At 37.1% G+C, this 23,004-nt stretch overlaps 1 protein-coding gene across 1 annotated transcript in view; it reads right to left on the bottom strand.

Moving 5' to 3' along the window:
* Window positions 1-23,004, bottom strand: part of LOC145278280 (gamma-aminobutyric acid receptor alpha-like) — a 1,175,437-nt gene that overhangs the window by 3,317 nt on the left and 1,149,116 nt on the right. Inside the window, exon 9 of the mRNA XM_080130575.1 lies at window positions 22,257-22,471. Coding sequence (XP_079986701.1) covers window positions 22,257-22,471 — 215 coding nt within the window. The remainder of the gene's footprint in view (window positions 1-22,256; window positions 22,472-23,004) is intronic.

Raw genomic sequence — 23,004 nt, 5'->3', positions numbered from 1 at the left:
TGACAGGTGAGTTTGGTAGGCAAAAGTTTTTAAACAAATATATAGACGCATACATATATATAGAAAGAGGTTTGTGTTTACTATAAACTTTTTACGCAAATATTACACAAGTATAAATCATGTAAAATATCTGCATGAATATAATTACACGTAATAGTTAACTGAAGATGATTATACCATAAGAAAAACGGAAAAACTAATAGGGAATTAATTAACATGAATGTTTAAAAGAATATGCAAATTAGCTAGATCTTTTGTAGATGACGCCAATTCCCCGACACATATATACAACAAAGTAGTTTTTTTTGTTGAATAAATAGAAAGCAGACTGTTAATATGAATATCAATACAAAAAAAAAAAAAAAAAAAAATTAGGAGTATATATTTGTGACGTGTATTGATTGATTGTGGTAATATCAATCATAGTTGAGTTTCGTAGTAATAACTGTAGTGTGTGGGGGTGGTCGTTCTCTGTGTTACTCTTCCTTTTTTGCAATAGTTGTCGCTGTAATGAAACCAACATCCATTATCGTACAGTGGTCTTAATACTTCTTTTTCATTTTCTTTTAGTGGGGCAGGTTATCTCAATATTCCATAAGAATCTTTCACTTAGTGATACAAGCACCAAAATTGGCACAAATTACGTTCAGAACATACATTTTAAGAAAAAGAACGTTAGCTATCAGAAAATTCAATATGGCTGCCAGTTTTCAAGATGGCTGCAGAAGACAACCTGAAATTTTCAGTTTTGGTGCTTATATCACAAAGTGAAAGATTGTTTTAGCAATCTGCTCCACTATTTACAATATTCCGTTTTACACGGTAATTTGCCATACAACATTAGAGAGTATCAGTCTCACTCTTACGTACCTCTGTAGGGTAGAGTGATGGAAATACCCGGAAGTCAATCTGCGTGAGTAGCGGATAAAAACGGAATATATTTGACTATTTCAATCTTAATTGTTTTAATTGGCATTTCCTATTCCTTATGTCACTACCGTAGGCCGACTATCTCTTAAGCCATCTTCCTTTCACGATTTTATAAAATTATTTCAATTACTTGATTGTATTTTCTTTGCTAAATTAGTTAATGTAATTGTTCATGTTTGCTGGTGCATTTTAGTGATATCTTAGTAGACAAATTTACTAAATTATACTGTTGTGGAGACGCCCACTAATTAGCATAGTTGGGTGAGTGAGATATATAAAGGTATCAATCACCAATACCGAGGGAGTTCTGCAACGACCGCCAAATAGGCAAGACGCCTATGTTGCCTCCCGTAAGACATGTAACACGCCACCTGCCGGAATATCTCCAACTGAAGTATATCTGAAGACATGTAAATATATATATAACTTTTCTGCCTAATATATGATTGTTATACTTTTACTTTCCGTGTTCTTGTTAATTATTTGTGCGGACACAACACATACTATAGACAAATTTACTATATTGAACGCGTTTTCATGACGCTGTTTAACAAATGGTTATCTATAATGTCATTATCTTATATTTGCGCATGTTTCTTGTGACTAAACTATTGTTTAAGTAATAGATCTATAAGTAAGATTGTTAAGAACATACGCACACGTACATATCAGCACACAAGCACATCGTTACAGCAATTATTGGAGAACTGGACTCATGAAAAAGGATTTTAAAAATTACCTGGCAAATATACCCGGCACGCTTCTACACTATTAGGACAAAATTTTATAGTCGATAAATGGAGTTTTCAGACAAAAAACAATGGTTTCTACTGATTCTTTTTGTGCATTCTAATAAATTACAATAGTAGCTTCCAGATTATTCAGTCGTAGTTACCTGAATATTACTAAATTATTAAAAAAACAACCTTAATCGTGTAAGCAGGTTAAAAATTGCTGCCATCTTGTTTAAATTGAAACGGAAATTATCTCCCTTTTCAACGATCCTGTCTTTTATGATCGTTTTTATCAAATTGTATTTTTATTTTCTTTAATAAATAATTTTCTACCTTATCGATTTTAGTAATTTTTGGATAGAATCATCTGAAAAATACGAGGAATACGTAGATACCATTGGTTTCATGTGAAAATCAGTTTTATGATTTTTGAAATTTCGTCCTAATAGTGTGGAAGCGCCATACGCGGTGAACCAAGTGCAAGATAGATTTAAACAATTACACTTTAAGGGACGTGCATAATCTTTAAAAAATATATCGGTTGGAATATATAAGATACCGAGTGAATTTTTGGTATCTGCTAGAATGCACCATTCCCAGCTTAAACAAACCGATCAGAAAATTAAAAAAATGCTTGTCTTAATAATACAAAAAATTTTGCAAAAATTATTTCTGACTGACGTTTATGAAATAAATCGAAACCAATTTACGCGAAGGATTTTTTTGTTGCAATGGAACAATATATATATATATATATATATATATATATATATATATATATATATATAAATAGAGAGTTGTTGTTGTTTTTTAACGATAAATACGGTTAAATAGTGGCTTCGCCTCGAAGCTCATTTTTTATTTACTTAGAAAGTCGCCAATAATTTGTTTGGGCATATAACATTTTTATTTATTTTTTTTATTGTTTTTAAAACAGTAATCTACGTACACACGTGTTTCAAGGTAACTACCTCTCATCAGCGTAGCTTGACTGTTTCTAGGAATCGAACTCCAGACCATGTTTATCACAGTCCGGCGCGTTAACTGTTGCGCCACGAACTCATAGATGACTTTACTGCTTATTTTTATCGCTTATAAATTTAGATTTGTTTTTGTTGATTTTTTAAACGATAAATACGGTTATATATATATATATATATATATATATATATATATATATATATATATATATTAAAATAGTTTTTAAGGGGTAAAAATTGAAAAAGATCGTTATACATTTTCTACAGTCATCTTAGTTTATTTTTAATTTTTAATCTTTAATCAGTTTATATGCGTGTCACATTTGTACAGTGGTAACGTCACCAGCTCTGAATGTTTCGGTTTCGATTCTAGCTGATGGCACACGAATACTTTTTTTTTTACTTTTGAAATCACAACTCCACAATAATATACAGTAGAACCCCTGGATACGGCATTAAAAGTTATTAATAAAATACAGTACAGTATATAATACACATGTATATAATCAAATAATCTCATAAATAACACAGTACGGCGGGACAAATACCAGGGGCCGAAAAAACATCGTATTCCACATCATAACGGGAACTGGAAAACAGAGAAGTAATGAATTTATCTTTGCTGGAGTCTATGAGAACGTCAAGAAATGGAATATTATTATTTGAGTTTAATTCATAAGTGAAAGCTAGTACGAAGTTTATTTGAAAATGATCTTTAGTTTCCTTATTTCGATATTATTGTCATCAAAAATAAAAATATCGTCGACGTACCTAACGTAAATAGACGGGTTTTTAATAGTACTAAATATTTTATTCTCCAAGTTGGACATATAAAAGTTGCTAAAGGTGTGTCCCAATACACACCCCCATTGCTTTGAAAATAACACCTTTAAAACCATTGTACATTTATTTTAGTCACGTTCTTAACACATTAAAAACGTTAACGTATATATATTTTTTACACACAAGAAACTTCACTATTTTAAGTAATTGAAATATCATTTGAACTGAAGCATATAAAAGCATCCAGATTTTAAACAAAACAAGAATCAAAAACTGCCGGAAGACGACTGATGAAACTCAGTTGAAAGTACTTGCAAAAACAACCAAAATAAAAAAATAAAAAAATAGTAAATACTAGTAGACCGAAACATGCTCATGACTGTGTAGCAACAAACTACTGCTTATGTAAAGACAAATGTAACCTGCTCTACTTCTGTATTGTGCACTCTTGTATGAACCTCGTTATATTTCACTGGTTACCCTACCTTTGGAAAATAGCAAGCCCAAATTATATATATATATATATATATATATATATATATATATATATATATATATATATATATATATATATATATATATATTATTCGCTTTGCTGCAAGGCAAAGCATGAAGTTATGGCTAGAGGGAGAACTAACAGTCGAAACGGATACTCTGGAAGGTTAAAAAATAGCGGAGAATTGTATTGGTAGAATCACTTCAGGTGACGAGCAATAATCCTTTATGAAGAAGAGGATAATAGACAGAAGTGTTCGCCTCCTAGAACTGAGATGGACCATATTGCCTTCCGGCAAAAAAGGATCAGATAATTCAGGAAAGATCCTAAGTTGCCAGAATGAGACAAAGAAGAACCTTTCGACTTGTATGACACCTATTCGGAATTTGTTGGCTTTCGGACTGAGATCAATATATATATTTTTTTTACATGGTAGTCACCACTTATCAAGGCCCGGAAACCACTCGGGGATTAGCTTTATTGCGTGTACAGTAATCAATGGGATAGTATCGTAGTAATCGTTAGTATTGGAGATTTGATAAAGTGTTTTACTTAATGGGGCGATTCATCAGGAATTTGTTTATGTTGGACTTGAAGACATCCAAGTTATAGTCAGGCGGGAAACAGGCAAACGGAAGAGAGTTCCACAGGCGTGTACTTCTAAGAAAGAAGCTTTGTTCATGGAATTTACGTTTTGGATTTGGCACAGATGAAGAGTGGGGAAAATTTTGACAGTGGTTTCAGTTCAGTGTTTATCGTGAAAGATTGGCGAGGGGGTACCAGAGATTGGAGCTCAGACGAGCACTTGCCATGGAAGTAAGGATAAAACAAAGACAGACTCGCAACGTCTCTTCTGTGGGAGAGAGGTTGCAGGGAAGAGAAGAGAAAAGAGCACCCCCACTAAGCCACGAAGACCAATATATAGTATCTCTGTTGCCCCCGGTTAAAGGAGGATAGATGGTTCTTGACCGCGGCAATTAAAAGAAATTGTCCCATTATAGAGTGCCATGTTTTGAGGCGCTGGATGTTCCTTACATGTAAAACCGACCCTGTATAAAACTTTATCCCTGTGAGGAGTAAATACCGATGTCATTCAAGAGCTAATGACAAAATTCAACGGAAAATAAAATTAATAGGGCGAGTTGAGATATCGAATTTCAAATCACCCCCAAACATTGGTGCTACCAAATGATGTTGTATGAAGATACTCGCTTCCAGATCAAAAGTGTATCAAACAATGTAATTATTTGTTATCTTTTGCATTCGAAAAAGTCAATCATGTTCTGCAAAGTCAAAGACCAAAACAGCAATTTTCTTCTACAAAATAATCAAACCAAACACTGTGATAAATATTTAAGGATGTAAGGAATTTGAAGTTACTTTTCTGAATTTTTTAGATAAAGATAAGTTATTCGTATTATTTGGATTCATCGAACTACTGTTTTCATCTTGAGTGTCATTTTCACAACGTTTAGGTCGATGTAAGCTACGACCTTCTTCAGATGTATATTGTCGAACTCGGGAATGCTTCTAGCGTAATCGGGGAATTTTGGACAGAATTTCCTTTTATTAGAACCGTGTATATGAGATCCCATGTAAATGTGGAAAACTATACGAAGGTGAGACATGTCGCTCGCTAAAAGTACTTTTTGAAGAACATTGAAAAGCCGTGTTATGTGGAGAGACTGAAAAATCAGGGATGGCTGACCATATCTGAAGAAAAAAGGAAACCATCTATCATTATGGGACGAAGTAAAAATTATAGACAGAGAGGAACGGTGGAGAGTAAGACGATTTAAAGGAGCAACACATATGCTGAGAGACAATCGATAGCTACGCACATCTAGTATAGAATTTAACGCGATATGGGAACCGTTAATCTATATATCTATAAAAGTGAGAATGTGTGTGAGAGGACACTTTTCAACCTATATACTCAATTAATTTTTGATCTACAGTCTGAGAATTTGGTATAGAGAGTATTCAGAGACGTGGACAACGTTTTAACCGGTTTTCATCCGACAAAAAGTCTGTTATAAGGGGCAACAACCAGATTTTTATCTGGTTGTTAATAGTTTCAGGACTGCGCATTCGCGCATCGTTCACATTATGATAAGAATGAGTAGGTTTGAAAACACTTTTTAATAAACATGTCAAGCTGAACTAGTGGTTATCGTACTTGAGTTACGGTCTTTAGGTTTTGGTTTCGATCTCAACTCGAGTATATGTTTACTTACAACAAGTAAACTGTTTAGAAAAACACAATACTCGTGTGCGTATATCCCAGTTTCTCCGTCTTTTACTTCATTTAAAATTTTTTTTTAACGTTACGTATAATACTCTGCAACGTGGGGTACATCTAGTTATAAATAATAGATAATATATAATAGTGCACACTAAATAAACAATAATATATTTATATAGTAATATATACATAGTAATATATATATATATATATTTATGTATATTGTAATATATATATATAATAATATATAGTAATATATACATAGTAATATATATATATATATATATATATATATATATATATATATATATATTTATGTATATTGTAATATATATAATAATATATAGTAATGATTAGAAATAAAATACTGATACAAATAAAAAAAAATAGGTTTAAGACTCCTAAAATTCGTACTAGAACTGTCCGCAAGATTGGAATACTTGGAAAAATCAATTGTGGAAGTGATATTTTTCTGAAGGTGGAAGGTTCAATGCTCGGTGTGGTCCACTGAAAAATACAATTGCGAATTACTTAGAACCTCTATCCAGTCATGGCCGACGGAACGAGAGCATGCTATGCCTTCCTCCTGTGAAGTAAATAAAGGGTTCCTTTCGAAATTCCGTCCAAATTACCTAGTTCGACAAAAACATCCTCGGGTTCGAAAAGATACAAGGTCGGAAGGTACATCGATCGAAACGTTGTTAAAATAACACAGGATGAGAATCCAAATAATACCAGGAACTTGAAGCATGGAAACTTACTCACTGGATTTGGCATTAAATAACCCCAAAAGGGTTGATTGATATGCCGAAAAACAAAAACGGTCAACAATATTTCAACTAATGCTATTGAGAAAATTCATGCAATCCTATATTAATCCGCGGTTAAGATAATAGGGTTGGACCTGTCTGGTTGCAGGTAGTCTATAAGAATGAAAAGCGTTAAATGTTATTTCATTCCAAGCATCCGTATTTGGCAAGCAGATGTCAATACACCTCACGTTCCTGGAAAAGCAATTCCAGTTTTCCAGGTAAACAAGTCAATTGAATAAATTGTCTCAGTAAAAAGAAAATGAAAGTTAGAAACATCGCGGTTTAACATTGTCCGGAACTCAGTTGGATGAGGTAAACACGATGAAATCAAATTAGCATCACTGTCATTTGTTCATTCATTCGTAGGAAGAAAGAAACATAAAACACGTGTTTTTTTTTATCTCAGTTCTCTGATTTGTTTGAGTGAATATAAAAAAAATAAAATGGAAACGTTTCAAGTCGCTGCATAGTGTGGAACAAACATACATATTTTTATTTAAAAAGAAATAGAATTATAAAGGCTTTCCATTTTCAGGCATATTGTAACCGATAACTTTTCTTCACTTAAATAGACTATTTCGCCGCTTACAATGCCATGTCACTTAATTAATAAGTCAATGCTATAGTAAAGACAAACTCGGTAAAAAAAGAAATTATGCTAAGTTATTTAGAGGACATGAAAACTTTATTTAAATATCATTTCCACCGTGTTATAAATCCAGACTTATTGCATGTTCAATTATTGCATATATTAAAAAAAAAAACCCATAAATAATTAGATTTATTGAATTAAACCTAAAACTCTATGATTCTCAATTTATTGATTGTTTTCCTTCACGACGGCTAAAACTTATTTCAACGAATCCTTACGGTGAATATTACTTAAATTCTTTCCTAAAGCTGTACTTTTCAACTGCACATTTCCTTTTCAGTTTTTTCCGCTTTTCACCTTGTACGTCATATATGCTATTATTTTTACGTTATATCTGTTAATATTTTATTTCCATCATATTTGTTTGAAACGCGTATTCAATTGTTAACATTAATACCTCTAAAAACGATACACATGTAAAGAAATATGTCGCGCCGCCAAATGGAACACTTTCCACTAAGTGACCCCCTCCCCCTAAATCAGCCCACACCGTCTCCCTAATTAGATAGCATCTTGGTACTACAAGTGCCATTTGACCGTACGAGGCCACGAGAAACGACCACCATGCTTTTTAGCCTCGAGTATCCAAGAAAAAAAAACCCAAAGCTAAGTAAAATTCCTAACTGTTCGCATATAATTTAAAGCTAATATTCTTTCCATTTTCAGGCATATTGTAACCGATAACTTTTCTTCACTTAAATAGACTATTTCGCCGCTTATAATGCCATGTCACTTAATTAATAAGTCAATGCTATAGTAAAGACAAACTCGGTAAAAAAAGAAATTATGCTAAGTTATTTAGAGGACATGAAAACTTTATTAAGTACGATACTTAATATAATCAGCCATCGAAAAAAAAAATTTTTTTTTTTTTTTTTTTTTTTTTTAAGAAAAAAAAAAAAGTTAATAAACATCAGTGACCCCCCCCTTGCTTGTACACTGCCATTTCCTTTCCGGATCCCTGCTCCGAACTTATGCTCGTGATCCATCATCTCATCTGAAGATGAGGGGCTCTTATGCCTTACACAACAATTTATCAGTCTGTACTATTGTCTATAAACTGATATCATCAACAATTAGATAAGCTGTTTTTAAATTTCCCCTCTTGACAAAATTGCAAACCGGAATGCAAACGGATTTTCCTTTGCGTTAGAGGATTGAACTGAAGCAGTATACTTAATATGTACAATACGTGCGTACTAAACTAAACCACCTTTGTTACCTATATACAATCGCCTATACTGAATCCTCATCGGCTCAAAGCTCTCTGTATCCCCAGACTCTTAATTTCTCAAATCTTATATCACCAAGACATCCTTCTTAATTGATACAAGAATCCTCCTGAGCAGTTCAACATCCAGTGATCATATATCCAATCCTCATGAAATTGCTTATATCACCCTGAATATTACCTTAAATCTTTATTCTATCCCTAAGCTAAGTAGAACACCTGATAACACTCTAGTCAACTACTTTTAAAATTAGATAAACCCAGTTTCAATATTAGAAGTACATCGTCCCTCACCTTGACTACGGACTTGTGCAATAAGTCATGAAACTATTGTACCTAAAATTCCTCTCCAAACTACAAAATACTGCTGCTTGTATACTAAGCAAGTACCTCCTATAGATACTTTACCTCCAAGATGACTGCCTTGTCTGTTTTGCATGACAAACCTTATTATTTTTTATTTAAATTCTCTTTCTCCTGATCACTAACAAGTCAAATCTGCTCTACTTCCTAAGTTGACACTAAACAAATCCGTCTCACGTAACTTAGATGGGTCCTTGCTCTCCGCCCTTGACCTTAACAAACTCGTAAATCGATACCCATTAACACCTAAAATTTCCTAGGCATGCTCCCGATTATAACTCCCAACCCATAACCAAGCTTCTAAGTAAATACTTACTAGCCTTAGTCCAATACATTGACTTAAAGTAATCTATAATGAACAGTAACCATTAATATCTCTTTATTAAGAGATAGTATTGCAATAATTATTACACAAACTAAACCGGTACTCATTGAAAAAAAAACTTCCGGATATTAAGAGAAAGGCGAAGTCATTCTCCTTAGTTGTAGTCTAAAGGCAACTTACTCAAATTGTCTAAAATTCCATGCATTCGTATACAATACTACTTATCCATCCATCTATACTTTAACTATACTTACAGAATATGCAATAACCTATATCTATCAGGTATAACTGTACTCCATATCAAATGTTCTCTTGTCTCTATACTGAGCATATCTAATCTTTCAGTCTTACTAAATGTCCGGTTTGGGCACCAAATCAGAATTTCTAATAGAAAGTAGATCATACTCTAACACTTTATCCTAATCCTAAACCTACTAAACCATATCTAACCATACATTCCTAAACCTACTAAACCATATCTAACCATACATTGCTAAACTTACAAAACTATATCTAACCATACATTAACTCGACTCTCTCGATCCAATGCTGTAGCAAATTTAACTGCTTCCACTGCATGAATTTTTACGTATACCCTCTCTCAGTATAAATGAAAATGGACAGCATAATAATGCCCTTTTTAAACCACACTTGAGGAGTGAAAATCTTCTGTAGAAGCTAACCTAAATGCCCGATTTTTCCAGGAGATATTAACCTAAATAACCAATAAATATTAACTACCCATGCGGGGTCGCAGAAATACCTGGATTAGGACCCAGGCGCGGGGCGAACCCCCTCGGAGCTGATGGACCCGTAGGTCTTCCCAGGCCATCCGTCTAGGAGAAGGAAAACTCTGAAACTAAACCTAGGGGAGGGAGGTCTCTTCAGTCCTGGACGACAACCTTCCTAGAGCTGGTGACTCAAACAAATCACCGGTTGGCAAACCTAAACTGCTTAAGGAGGAGATAGACTCTGTCTATCGCTCGGCTTTCATATTCCTTCTTTGCCTATTGGCCAGGCGTAGAGGTACTATCACAGGGACTCGCTTGAATCACCCAGTGGTTGACCTTGTTTCCTGACTAGGGTAATGAACGCCGCTTTTCCCCACTCCTGCCACATCCCATCCCCCTAAACTGGACACAGTGGGGTGCTTCAGTGCCATATATGTCAGTGCAGTTGGACTGGGCTGGCTTTGCCTAATGGATTGAGGGTACCGGATTGACAGTTCCTGGCTGCTGTTTCCGACTGATAGTACAGGAGCCCTAACTCTTTGGTAGCGCTTAGAGCGGCTGCTCCATCAACAGTTGTAAAATATCGGGATGTTTGTAGTGCCTCTAACCACTTTAACATGCCTGGTTATCTCCCACTCTACCGTAAGGACTCGGACAGACATATGCATGGACTTGGAGTCTATATTCGAAACCCCCCCCTAACTAGAGAAATAAAACTAGAATCAGAGGGCCAGGCCTTTATGTGCTTCAGACTAAATATGCAACACAATATTAGCTACTTATATTTTCTCTACCGCTCTCCCTCAAACCAAGACTGTACCCTAATAAACAAAGTCTCAGACAGCATAGATATAGCACTCTCCCTCGATACTAGCGCACAAATACATGTATTTGGTGACTTCAATGTCCACCACAGTAACTGGCTAGGATTCTCAAATCACACAGACGTAGCTGGTAGCGCCACATATAGCTTCTCTATATCTCATTCCCCATCTCAGATGGTTACATTTCCGACACGTTTCCCAGACCAGCACGATCAACATGCCTCACTTCTAGATCTCTTTCTGACAACAGTTCCCAATGACTGTACAACAAATGCCCATAGCCCACTCGGGAATGCTGATCACGCTGTGATAATGGTAGAAATCAGCCTAAATTCTCGCCCTAAAACTGAAGACCGAGCAGTCCTTTTCAGGATCACTCTGCTCGCCTCCATGGCATGAGGACGGGGCGATAAAAGGAGCCCTAAACATAGCTGCTTCACCATCACCCCTGGCCAGCATACCGCGACTGGCGGGGTTTCCCTCACAGCGGTCGAGACATGAGAAAGAAAGGGTTGGTGCTTACCTTAGCATCATGGAATGCCCGTACTTTGCTCGACAACACCAGAGCTGACCGACCCGAGAGAAGAACTGCTCTCGTAGCAAGGGAGCTTGCCCGTTATAAGGTAGACATCGCAGCCCTCAGTGAGACTCGCCTCTCAGACAAGGGTCAACTGACAGAGTCAGGTGGCGGCTACACCTTTTTTTGGAGTGGACGTAGCAGCGAGGAGCGCAGAGAGGCTGGCGTGGGCTTCGCCATCAAGACTGAGCACGCGAGGAAGCTGGTTAGCATCCCGGACGGCATCAATGACCGGCTGATGAAGATGCAACTCCCGCTCAACAAGGCAAGAACCGCCACACTGATCAGCGCCTACGCACCAACCATGACTAACCCCAAAGATACCAAGGACCAGTTCTATGAAGATCTGGAAAGCCTCATCTCCGCTGCTCCGCAGAGAGAGAAGCTTATCGTCCTCGGCGACTTCAATGCCCGCGTTGGCATGGACCATTCAACTTGGGACCGGGTCCTTGGCCACCATGGAGTGGGCAAGTGCAATAGCAACGGCCTACGGCTGCTCAGCCTTTGCGCTGCACACGACCTTTCCATCACCAACACCATGTTCCGCCTACCCACCCGTAGCAAGACGTCGTGGATGCACCCACGCTCCCACCACTGGCATCTGATTGACTACGTCATCATCAGGGCAAGGGACAGGAGAGACGTAAGATTGACCAAGGCTGTGTGTGGTGCCGACTGTTGGACAGACCACCGCCTGATCATATCCAAAATGTGCCTCTACATCCAACTCAAGAGGCGGCCTCAGGGCCAGAAAGTCACAAAGCGCCTTGACCTGGAAAAACTTAAAAGTCCAGATGTCATCCATGAGCTACAGGAAGCAATCAACGACAAGCTATCTGTCCCCCTCACCATCTCGGACACTATCGAAGATCAGTGGGCACACCTCAGAGACTCCACCTACTCCATCGCTCTCGAAATCATTGGACCCAAGCAAAAGAAGCACCAGGACTGGTTTGATGAAAATGACTCTGAGATTCAGCCCCTCCTGGAGGAGAAACGCCAACATCAGAGTGACCCCAAGTGTTTTGCAAAGAAAGCTGCCTTCATCAACATCCGCAGCAAAGTGCAGGCCAGACTCCGCTCCATGCAGGATGCCTGGCTCAGCGCCAAAGCAGATGAGATCCAGGAGCATGCCGATAGCCAGGATATGAGGAAGTTTTACGATGCGCTGAGGGCTGTCTACGGTCCCCAGTCCTCTAGCTCCTCCCCCCTGCTTAGCTCCGATGGAACAACTGTCTTGAATGACAAAAAGCAGATCCTTGATAGATGGGCGGAGCACTTTAACAGTGTGCTAAACCGACCATCTTCCATCAACGATGAAGCCATCGATCGACTACGCCAGGAGCCTATCAACGAGGAGCTCGACATCCCACCCTCGTCAGAGGAAGTAAGCAAAGCCATCAAGCAACTTTCCTCTGGGAAGGCCCCCGGCCCCGACTCAATTCCAGCAGAAGTATACAAAGCTGGTGGACCTACACTGCTTTTAAGACTAACAGAACTCTTCCAATCCATGTGGGAGAGTGAAGAATTACCGCAAGATTTTCGTGATGCTACTATCGTTCACATTTACAAACGCAAGGGAAATCGTCAGTCATGTGACAACCACCGCGGGATATCCCTTCTTTCCATCGCCGGGAAAATCCTGGCCCGCGTCCTTCTCAACCGCCTGCTGGTGCACCTTGAAGATGGTCTTCTTCCCGAGAGCCAGTGTGGCTTTCGAGCGGGCCGGGCGACGACTGATATGATCTTTGCTGCACGCCAACTGCAGGAGAAGTGTGTCGAGCAGCACCGGGGCCTCTACACCACGTTCGTCGACCTGACCAAGGCCTTCGACACTGTTTGCCGAAATGGCCTCTGGCGGATCATGAAAAAATTTGGTTGTCCAGACAGGTTCATCGCCATTGTCAGGCAGTTCCATGAGGGCATGACCGCTCGTGTCCTGGATGACGGCGACCCCTCAGAACCCTTCCCTGTGACCAACGGGGTCAAGCAGGGCTGTGTCTTAGCCCCGACGCTTTTCAGCATGGTTTTCTCTGCCATGCTCCAGGACGCTTTCAAAGACAGTCACTTTGGCATTGTCATCAAGTACAGATGTGACGGGGAATTGTTTAACATCAGGCGAATGGAGGCAGTCACGAAAGTGAGGGAAACCATCATCAGAGACCTTCTCTTTGCCGATGACTGTGCCCTTAATGCCCCAAATGAGATAGAGATGCAATGTCAAATGGACAGATTTTCCACCAGTTGTGACAACTTTGGTCTCACCATCAGTACAAAGAAGACAGAAGTTATGTACCAACCCGCCCCAGGAGATGCATACCATGAACCCGGCATCACTGTCAAAGGACAGAAGATCCATGCTGTGGAGCAATTCACCTACCTTGGCAGCACCCTCTCCCGCACCGCCAACATTGACATTGAGGTTAACCATAGGATCTCCACAGTGAGCAGTGCATTTGGAAGACTTAGAGACAATGTGTGGAAGAGGAGAGGCATTACACTCGCAACCAAACTGAAAGTATACCGAGCGGTCGTCCTGACAACCCTACTCTACGCCTGCGAAACTTGGACGCCATATAAAAGACATGAAAAACAGTTGAATGGCTTCCACCTCAGATGCCTCCGTAATCTTCTCAACATCCGCTGGCAAGACAGAATTCCTGACACAGAAGTCTTGAAGCGCGCGGGGCTCCATACCATTACCACCATAATCCGCAAAACCCAGCTCCGGTGGGCAGGCCATGTCTATCGCATGCACGACAGCCGAATACCCAAACAACTTTTCTATGGGGAACTCAGCCAGGGAAAGCGGAATGCAGGGGGCCAAAAGAAACGATATAAAGACTGTCTGAGAACGTCCCTAAAAGACTTTGACATCAGCCCCCAGTCTTGGGAGAGTCGCGCTGCTAAACGTTCGGCCTGGCGCTGCGTCATCAGCTTAGGAGCCGACAGGGCAGAGAATCAACGCATGACACACGACCAGCAGAAGCGCAAGAGGAGGAAGGAGAGAGCTACCGGTTCACAGCCTGCCGATACCGCCTTCACGTGTCCAGAGTGTGGAAGAGTCTACCGAGCACGGATTGGCCTCATCAGTCATCTCAGGACCCACAAACCCCTGACGCCGAATTGATTGATACCTTGGTCATCGTCGATTTCGACGGACGAGCAAGAAGAAGAAGAAGAAGAAGAAGAAGAAGAAGAAGAAGAAGTATATTTTGAGCCCAGCTCACATTCTCTCTTCAATTTTTTAGTGATCATATCGTCTGTCTCATTCTTTTAAATAATTAAAATTAAAAATCATCAATTTTTTTTAATCTTACAATATATAAAAAGTCGTCTGCTTGGCATTTGATTGGCTAAATGCGTTTATTGTTGCTTTCTGATTAGTTGATCAACTTGATCAGCGGTCCGCATATTCCGGCGGTTTGCGTAAGTTTCCGTTCGATCCCCAGCAGACATTTATGAAAATCCGTTTCGTAAGGTGGACCAGTACCAACTTCAGTTATGCTTGTAGGAGTGTGGTCATTATGACTCCTACGACCCTCGAAAAATTCCAAGTTTGAGATGCCCTTTTCAAGCAATGTCACACATCTTATAAAATTGTTTGAATGAATTGATTTTCTGCCTTTTCCTTGCGTTATTTTTACTCGGGACAATTTTCTAATTACTGAGATGAACAGGTTTGAGTGCCGACGTGTACACAAACGTATGTGTGCATGCGTATCACGTGCGTTTGTGTAATATTGTCAACGTTACTCATACGAAACCTACAGGACAGTTTTAAAAATAACTTCGTTACAAACAATATGCTTTATATTCTATCAAAATATATGAAATCTAAAACTGAATCACCTTGTAATGAATGTACAAGAATGTGATGCATGTCTCAGAAATATAGGTCTTATGAATCTTATAAGTTTGTTCTCGCTGGAGATGGGGCATCCACCGGATGCCAAAATTCACTAATAAATTAGATTTGAGAAAACTTTTTAAGATTCTAACCGCCCCATTAAGTACAATTGTTTGAATCTCTTACACTTCGTTTCTGTGTATATTTGCCAGGTGGTTTCTAATATTTCTTTTCATGTGTATAGAGGTCCTGGATATGACCTTAAACTATATCCAGTAGTGAGGCCCTAGCTTGCGGGCTTTGGGGAGTGTGGAGCCACCCTTTAATTGCCATTACTCCCAGGTCCACTCTGACCCGGAGTGGTAGTACCTGTTAGGGTCCCAACTATGGGTAAAATAGAAACCGACTTGAAAACAACAAATATATCCTATTAACATTTTCTCTTCAAAATATTTGGATTTGGCATTAAATAACCTGAAAAGGGTTGATATGCCGTAAAATTAAAACAACCAACCAATCATGTGTCTGGTTGCTATTATAATTACTGGAATAATGAAGATATTCATTGTTGCGATATTTTGGACCTATTAATGGGGTATGATCCCACACAGTCGGACGATTCTATTTATAAACGATGCTGCTAAGAACTGACGAATCAAATTAATTCACGTTCTGCTACCAACCAATCAGAAACCAGAATTGCTTCATAAATATTAAACCTTTTCTGGGGCAATTTCACATGTTCTTTTCCCGGGTTTCGACACGGTAAGAATATTTTGTACTGTGGAACTGTCTACTACAAACAAGTCACCTCCCAGGACTTGTGTGTAACAGCGAACCATCTGAAACTCAAAATGGCTTACGCTTCTAGATTCATAATATTTCAGTTTCTTTTCATGTCATACATAAGAGATTCGTATTTCATAAGACATTAGTATGATTGTAAAATATATATAAAAAAATAATGTACAGTTAACACTCAAACCCAGAACAATTCGAATTTCGAATAAAAAATTCAATCCGGAAATGAACCGAGTTTTAAAACTAAAGTTCGATTCCCGAACCACGTCTGATGGAAATTTAACAGTTCTGCACGGGGTTGCCATTCCCGGGCTTTTAATCCAGATCTGAAATTTTGTTTTTGAATCTAAGTTTTTATTTTTTCACTCAGTTTTTTTCTTTGGTATTATATTTTTAAATACTTAATAACATTTTTTAGAAAGTTTTACAAAATGACTCGGGATTTTTTTCTAAACAAAATTTCGCTTCCTGAGCAACGCCTGATAAAATGTAAACCATTCTGTGCAATTTTTAAATACATATTTAACTTTGGTTAAAAAAATTAATATGAGTTTTTGTTATTTTATTTTTTAAATCTGCAACCTTTTTTTTAATGACATTTTCACCCCAAACAAGGCACATTGTCACTTTTATGTAGGGGGATACTATTAGGGACACAGGCTACAGGGGTACTAGGTGGGGAGTTGGGCAGCAAGATGTCGGTTCACGTTACACTTGAACTTCTGCATGTCAGTACAGTTGGGGAAGCAGGAACCTGGAAGGGAATTCCAAAGTCTAGCAGTTCTGGGGAAGAAACTACTGGAGATGAAGACTCTCTTACATCTAGGGATCTCTACTGTGAAGGGGTGGGATTTTACTGCTTGTCGGGTTTGTCGGGGTATTTAGGTAGAGAGGGTACAATTGCTTGCAATTCGTCGGAACGTTCACCGTTAAAGTACTTGTAGAACAGGCAGAGGGATGCTACATTTCGTCGATGGGACAGAGTCTGAAGCTTGGATGATAGTTCAGGACCTATTAGGTTGGCGACTCTCTTTTGAACCTTGTCTAGGAGTGAGAGACTAGTGGCAGATGCACCAGCCCAAATATGACAACAATACTCCATGCATGGGCGAATGGTGGGGTAATAGAGGTATAGGATACTTTCGGGCGTTTTTATTCTGGAACTATCTTTTTAAATGTTTACTAAAAAAAACAAAAAAACTTTGGATTGGCTTTGTAACAAAATACATGAAATAGTCTTGATTAAACGTTCATTCTTTTTACAAAATAGGTTTTATATTCGACATTATACGAGGGTCGTACCAAAAGTAAAATTTATTGCGTTTTTAACTCCAAAGTTGAAGATCTACGAAGACGGAGCGATACCATTAAAACGAGCAACCGTATTTTCCCACATAGTCACCAGCATTACTCCAATCCTTTTGCCAAGAATTTAATGACGCACTTCCATAACAAGTGTTGCTTTCTTAAAGACTCATACCGTCAATATCTGCAACAAAGAGATAACACCTTCATGTCATGAATGCATAGGTTTAGTTATCATAACAATGTAATTTGCATTCACCTCTGATCTATTCAGGCGGAGTAAAAATAATAAAATATCATTTTTGAACACACCTCGTACTTAGTACTAAAAACAATAAAATAACGGATTTTAAATAAATTTTTATATTAAACCATCGAATACCGAAAAATAGTTGCTATATAAGAATTATCGTTTTTGCATTGTTTTCAATCGGGAAATCTGATTGGGTTTTTGAATGATCTGGCGTTAGAATAACTTTTCAAAACAAATTATGTTTAAAATATTGAGATTCAACTGTATTTCAATTCACATCAAACAAATTAACCAATTTCATTATTATACTTTCCGCTTATCTCGGCATTGTTTCCAATCGTCCTACTCTTCCCCTTACCACTGGACCAAAACAGTGTCGATTCAGGAGAGGTGTGGTTATGATTGCGCGACTCTTGCCTCACAATTACACGCGCCACTGCCCCTACATGGGTATCCTATGTATTTCGAGGCTGAACGGAGGCATAGATCCATCGATTTCATTATTATAAGAATTTTTTAGAAGCCTTAAAAAATGAGGCTTCATAATTTGTGTGTTCATTCTTTTTTGTGAACTGTTATTATCACTTTCATAATTGTTGTTGTTTGTTCGGCCAACTCAACCTCTGGTCTTCTTCAGGTGATTAACCGCGACGAGATAAGAATGCTGAGTCTCGTAACTGTATCCACAGTAATTACTGCCTCCCATAGTTTTTGTTATCTTATCACGTTTTGGCCAACTAATCCTCTGGCCTGCTTGAGTAGGATTGAAACCGCTATCTTCAGACAATACTTACCTTGAACCGTATAGACGCAACGCTTCTATCTACTACGCCACGTGCTCCGAAACGTAGTGAAGCAACAACTACTATGAAGATGAGGATAGCAGTCCGCAAACGAATGAGTGCACGAATAAGTTTCACCTAGTGAGTATTTGCATATTTGTCATATTTGTATGTTTGTCGTATTTTTATGTTTGTCATATTTGTATGTTTGTCATATTTTTATGTTTGTCATATTTGTATGTTTGTCATATTTGTATGTTTGTCATATTTGTATGTTTGTCATATTTTTATGTTTGTCATATTTGTATGTTTGTCATATTTGTATGTTTGTCATATTTTTATGTTTGTCATATTTGTATGTTTGTCATATTTGTATGTTTGTCATATTTGTATGTTTGTCATATTTTTATGTTTGTCATATTTGTATGTTTGTCATATTTGTATGTTAGTCATATTTGTATGTTTGTCATATTTTTATGTTTGTCATATTTGTATGTTTGTCATATTTGTATGTTTGTCATATTTTTATGTTTGTCATATTTGTATATTTGTCATATTTTTATGTTTGTCATATTTTTATGTTTGTCATATTCTTATGTTTGTCATATTTGTATGTTTGTCATATTTGTATGTTTGTCATATTTGTATGTTTGTCATATTTCTATGTTTGTCATATTTCTATGTTTGTCATATTTCTATGTTTGTCATATTTTTATGTTTGTCATATTTGTATGTTTGTCATATTTGTATGTTTGTCATATTTGCATGTTTGTCATATTTTTATGTTTGTCATATTTTTATGTTTGTCATATTTTTATGTTTGTCATATTTGTATGTTTGTCATATTTGTATGTTTGTCATATTTTTATGTTTGTCATATTTGTATGTTTGTCATATTTGTATATTTGTCATATTTGTATGTTTGTCATATTTGTATGTTTGTCATATTTGTATGTTTGTCATATTTGTATATTTATCATATTTGTATGTTTATCATATTTTTATGTTTGTTATATTTTTATGTTTGTCATATTTGTATGTTTGTCATATTTGTATGTTTGTCATATTTTTATGTTTGTTATATTTTTATGTTTGTCGTATTTGTATGTTTGTCATATTTGCATGTTTGTCATATTTTTATGTTTGTCATATTTGTATGTTTGTCATATTTGTATGTTTGTCATATTTTTATGTTTGTCATATTTTTATGTTTGTCATATTTTTATGTTTGTCATATTTTTATGTTTGTCATATTTGTATGTTTGTCATATTTGTATGTTTGTCATATTTTTATGTTTGTCATATTTTTATGTTTGTCATATTTTTATGTTTGTCATATTTGTATGTTTGTCGTATTTGTATGTTTGTCATATTTGTATGTTTGTCATATTTGTATGTTTGTGATATTTTTATGTATGTCATATTTGTATGTTTGTCATATTTTTATGTTTGTCATATTTGTATGTTTGTCATATTTGTATGTTTGTCATATTTATATGTTTGTCATATTTTTATGTTTGTCATATTTTTATGTTTGTCATATTTGTATGTTTGTCATATTTTTATGTTTGTCATATTTGTATGTTTGTCATATTTTTATGTTTGTCATATTTGTATGTTTGTCATATTTGTATGTTTGTCATATTTTTATGTTTGTCATATTTGTATGTTTGTCATATTTGTATGTTTGTCATATTTGTATACTATTTTCGGATGTTTGTGGCAAGTAGAGGCTATTATACAACCATTGTTGTCACCGGGGAGACAGTTCATTGATCGTCTGTGGATATAATCACTCGGACACCGAGGTTTATTAATCCACACAGTTTGGAATATTCATAAAGACGCTCAGGGATCTCTGGACTCCACACAAATGTAGGCTTCCATTTCTATAAAACGAGAGACAGACAAATTGATTGATAAACGCATAGATAGCGTGTCGTGTTAGACCTAGTTACATTGTGTGATAACGCCCGTTGTGTCGTGTTACACCTAGTTACATTGTGTAATAACGCCCGTGGTGTCGTGTTACACATAGTTACATTGTGTAATAACGCCCGTGGTGTCGTGTTACACCTAGTTACATTATATGATAACGCCCCCACTGTCATTGGCTCTCCCCGGGAAACGATAATGTTTCGTGTCCGCCTGCTTAAGTTGTCTGCCGAAAAGCGGAAGATCAGCTTTTTTTCACGTGATTTCGCCAACTTCCATAAATAAAAGGTTAAATGTTTACCTCCCATCCCTCAACCACTTTTCCATTTAACTAACATTTTTTGTGATGTAACATTTTTATGAGATAATTAAAACCAAGAGTACACACACATTCACTCTGAACACATTAATAAAAAAATAATGCTCCAGTTTCACTCATCTCACAGGCTACAAATTAAAAAGAAAAGTCAGTAAATAACGTGGATAATTTTGTAAAAAATGTAATCTTTATTGAAGCGTGATAACAACTCTTGCATTTTTGTTTATCTTATCAACCGCGTCCTCATCCGTCCCCCAGTAGCTTCGTTTTCTGTCCTGTCATACTACCATTTTATATCAGCCTCGTTTTCACTAGTGCACAATCACTCATATTAATATTCGACTATCTACTAACACCGTTATCATTCATGTCTTATCAGCCGCGTTTCCTCTTACATTTTTACTAGTCTAGTTTTCATTCATATTTTATCAGCCTAGTTTTCATTCATATTTTATCAGCTTCGTTTTTCATTCATATTTTTCAGCCTCGTTTTCATTCATATTTTATCAGCTTCGTTTTCATTCATATTTTATCAGCTTCGTTTTTATTCATATTTTATCAGCCTCGTTTTCATTCATATTTTATCAGCCTTGTTTACATTTATGCTTTTGGATTTTGGAGATAAGGGCGGATTACTGAACTCATTTTGAGTGTTAGTCTCACAACGTTTCGATCTATGTAACTTTTGACCTTCTTCAGGTGTTTCTTGTCGAACTCGTTAATCTTAATGTCGTGTCCAGGAATTTGTCTGTCTTAGTCTTAAGTAATTCGCTATTGTATTCTATTATCGGCTGCACTGACGATTGAACCCTCGAATTCCAAGAAGAGTTTTATTAAGATCCTCAGTGCAGGCTATACTAATAATACAACTGCGAATTATTTAAAACTTTTACTGGGTCATAGGTGACGGAATGAGAGCATGCTGCTCTACTCCCATAAATTAAATAAAGGTCTCAGTTCACAATTCCATGCAGATTCCGGAGTTCGACATAAGATTTCCGAGTTCGACATAAGATTCTCGAGTTCTACAGAAAGATTTTCGAGTTCGACAGAAAAATAATACTAATTTATACAAGATATACGAAAAATTGTGGGAATAAAACTTAAAATTAAAGGAGAAATCCAAAGAATCCAGAAGAGAAATATCATTCGCATTTGTACCTCATCATCTCTCCAGTTATTTTCTACGAACATTGTTTGTATTTCAGCCACTTGTGTGGCAGCCTCCATTCACGCCTTAGCAACCTCATTTTCAGTTACTCGTCTATAAATAACCTCGCGTTGATTCCTGTTTTACGAGCCTCGTTTTCACTAACGTATTTACTTACCTCATGTTCACTCAAGTCGTCGTCCACTTGTAAACTGTCTTCACCGCTGTTATATTTGGTGAAATAGTGCACGGCCGCGAATTGAATGAGGGTGGCCAGCACGAACACGTAGCACATGGCGACGTAGATATCAAGGGCGGTAGAGTAGGAGACCTTGGGCAGGTAAGTCCGATTGTCAAGCCCAAGAAAGGTCATGGATAACACAGTTGTCGTACCTGTGAAACAATAAAAAAAGATGTAACAGAGAAAAGTAATGATCAAACCGTAGTTTCGTAGTTTTAATACTCCAAGTAAAAGTAAGTTAATTAAGCATTTCACGTTAGAGTATGGACAAACCGTCATGCAGTTTATCACTAAGTGTCAAGCTTAAACGAAGCAGGTTGAACCTGAAGTTCGATATCTTCTGATATTTGTAAGGCCCTCTATAATATAAATCTCACCTGTCTGTTTAAATGTATGTATGTATGTATGTATGTATGTATGTGTGTATGTATGTATGTATGTATGTATGTATGTATGTATGTACCGGACACATATGAGAGGTTCCATCAGCACTGCCTTAGACACATTCTTGGTTTAAAGTGGTATAGCTTTGTCCCTGATACATATGTCTTAAAAAAGGCCAAAACAACCAGTATTACTACCATTGTTATTAAGAACCAGTTGCGTTGGGCGGGTCATCTCATCCGGTTTGAAGACTATCGTCTCCCAAAACAATTGTTCTATGGTGAGCTCTTTCTTGGAAAAA

Source organism: Euprymna scolopes, chromosome 1 (assembly GCF_053919585.1).
Source record: "Euprymna scolopes isolate OS-2025 chromosome 1, ASM5391958v1, whole genome shotgun sequence".
NCBI lineage: Eukaryota > Metazoa > Mollusca > Cephalopoda > Sepiida > Sepiolidae > Euprymna > Euprymna scolopes.
The sequence above is the reverse complement of the archived record's forward strand: the minus strand, read 5'-3'. Positions and strand labels throughout refer to the sequence as shown.